Source organism: Austrofundulus limnaeus, unplaced genomic scaffold (assembly GCF_001266775.1).
Source record: "Austrofundulus limnaeus strain Quisiro unplaced genomic scaffold, Austrofundulus_limnaeus-1.0 Scaffold1952, whole genome shotgun sequence".
Lineage (NCBI taxonomy): Eukaryota > Metazoa > Chordata > Actinopteri > Cyprinodontiformes > Rivulidae > Austrofundulus > Austrofundulus limnaeus.
Genome location: NW_013954354.1, coordinates 44,953 through 46,335, shown reverse-complemented (window position 1 = coordinate 46,335; position 1,383 = coordinate 44,953). Strand labels below are relative to the sequence as shown.

At 37.9% G+C, this 1,383-nt stretch overlaps 1 protein-coding gene across 1 annotated transcript in view; it reads left to right on the top strand.

Annotated features, from left to right (window-relative positions):
• Window positions 1-1,383, top strand: part of gas7a (growth arrest-specific 7a) — a gene marked incomplete at its 5' end in the record, with an annotated part of 7,244 nt that overhangs the window by 2,298 nt on the left and 3,563 nt on the right. Inside the window, 2 exon segments of the mRNA XM_014034056.1 lie at window positions 552-631; window positions 754-852. Coding sequence (XP_013889510.1) covers window positions 552-631; window positions 754-852 — 179 coding nt within the window.

Sequence of the window (1,383 nt, the reverse complement as noted above, 5' to 3'; positions counted from 1 at the left end):
TCGTGCCATAGGGCATTTAGTATTGTTTTGTAAATTATGTTTCGTTTGAATATATTCTGGGTCGAAAAGGGGCAGACATAAGATTTATTCTTCTTCTGCTACCTTTCATTTTATTTTGATTTGTATATTTTTGGTTTTGGTTTATTGTTATTATTGTACATAGTATTTTTTAATGAAATGAATAAATTTTTGAATTGAATTGAAATTGAATTAAAAACACAGAGATGAAAAGATTTTATCATTCAAAGGACAAATTATGTAAAAATATTCCTCTACAGAAAACTTTTTTATATGTTTATTAAACACCTTGTTATTTGATTTACTTTAGTAACGTGTTATGACTTTTAATGAATTAGTTCTTTTTAAATTTAAATGAGACTCAGTGGTAAACTTGAGCGCCCTCTGGTGGCCATTAAAGGCATGGCATAAACAAATACTTGCAATGATAATATTTGAATACTACTAATAAATGAGAGTGTAGGATGTTAAATAAAATGAATTCTGGTGGAAGTTGTTTATTTATGTCCTTGTTGTGTTTTTTCTGTCTCCAGGAGACGACCTGATGCGCTGCGTGGATCTCTACAACCAAACCCAGTCCAAGTGGTTTGAGGAGATGGTGACAACCAGCATGGTACCAAACCTGAAGCTCTAACCTGATATCTGAGGGCTGAACGTGATCCAAACAGCTGTGTTTACGTCAGATTTACTGTGTGAGCTGCTTCCTGCAGCTGATTGCTCCTCTCCCCCCTGCAGGAGCTGGAGAAGCTGGAGGTGGAGCGGGTCGAGTGGATCCAGCAGCACCTGCGTCAGTACACCACTCTGAGGCATGAAACAGACATGTTCAACCAGAGCGTGAGTTTGTGTCTGCACAACCTTTACCTGTTCACTTGTTTGAATGAATCAGCTGTGAGGAGTTGGAGGCCATGACTCCAGTCCTGCAGCAGAGACTAAAATGTTTCTGCTTGGTTTTTAACTTTGGAGCCAGTGGCGGATCTAGGATTTTTCAGTGTAAGGGGGCCATCGGGGGGCCACAATATTCACAGAGGGGCCAAGTATTTGTTCAACATGCTAGCACACAAATCCCCAGTTTTTGTAAGGTTTATACATCTAATCAGTCACACGTGTTCAAACACTTGTAAAAAGCTTGAACAGTAAATTCTCCTTATCGATTTTACATGATTTTTAACTGCATATAAATAAAATACTCTCAAACACACAGCATGTGAAAACAATCTAGCCATCGTTGTCAGTAAAAAAACTTTTTCTGCAGAATTGTTCAAACTGAAAAAGACCTGTAAGACTGACTACGTTCACACTGCAGGCAAATCCGACCCAAATCTGATTTTTTTGACCCATCTGACTCATATCCGATTTTTTTATGAC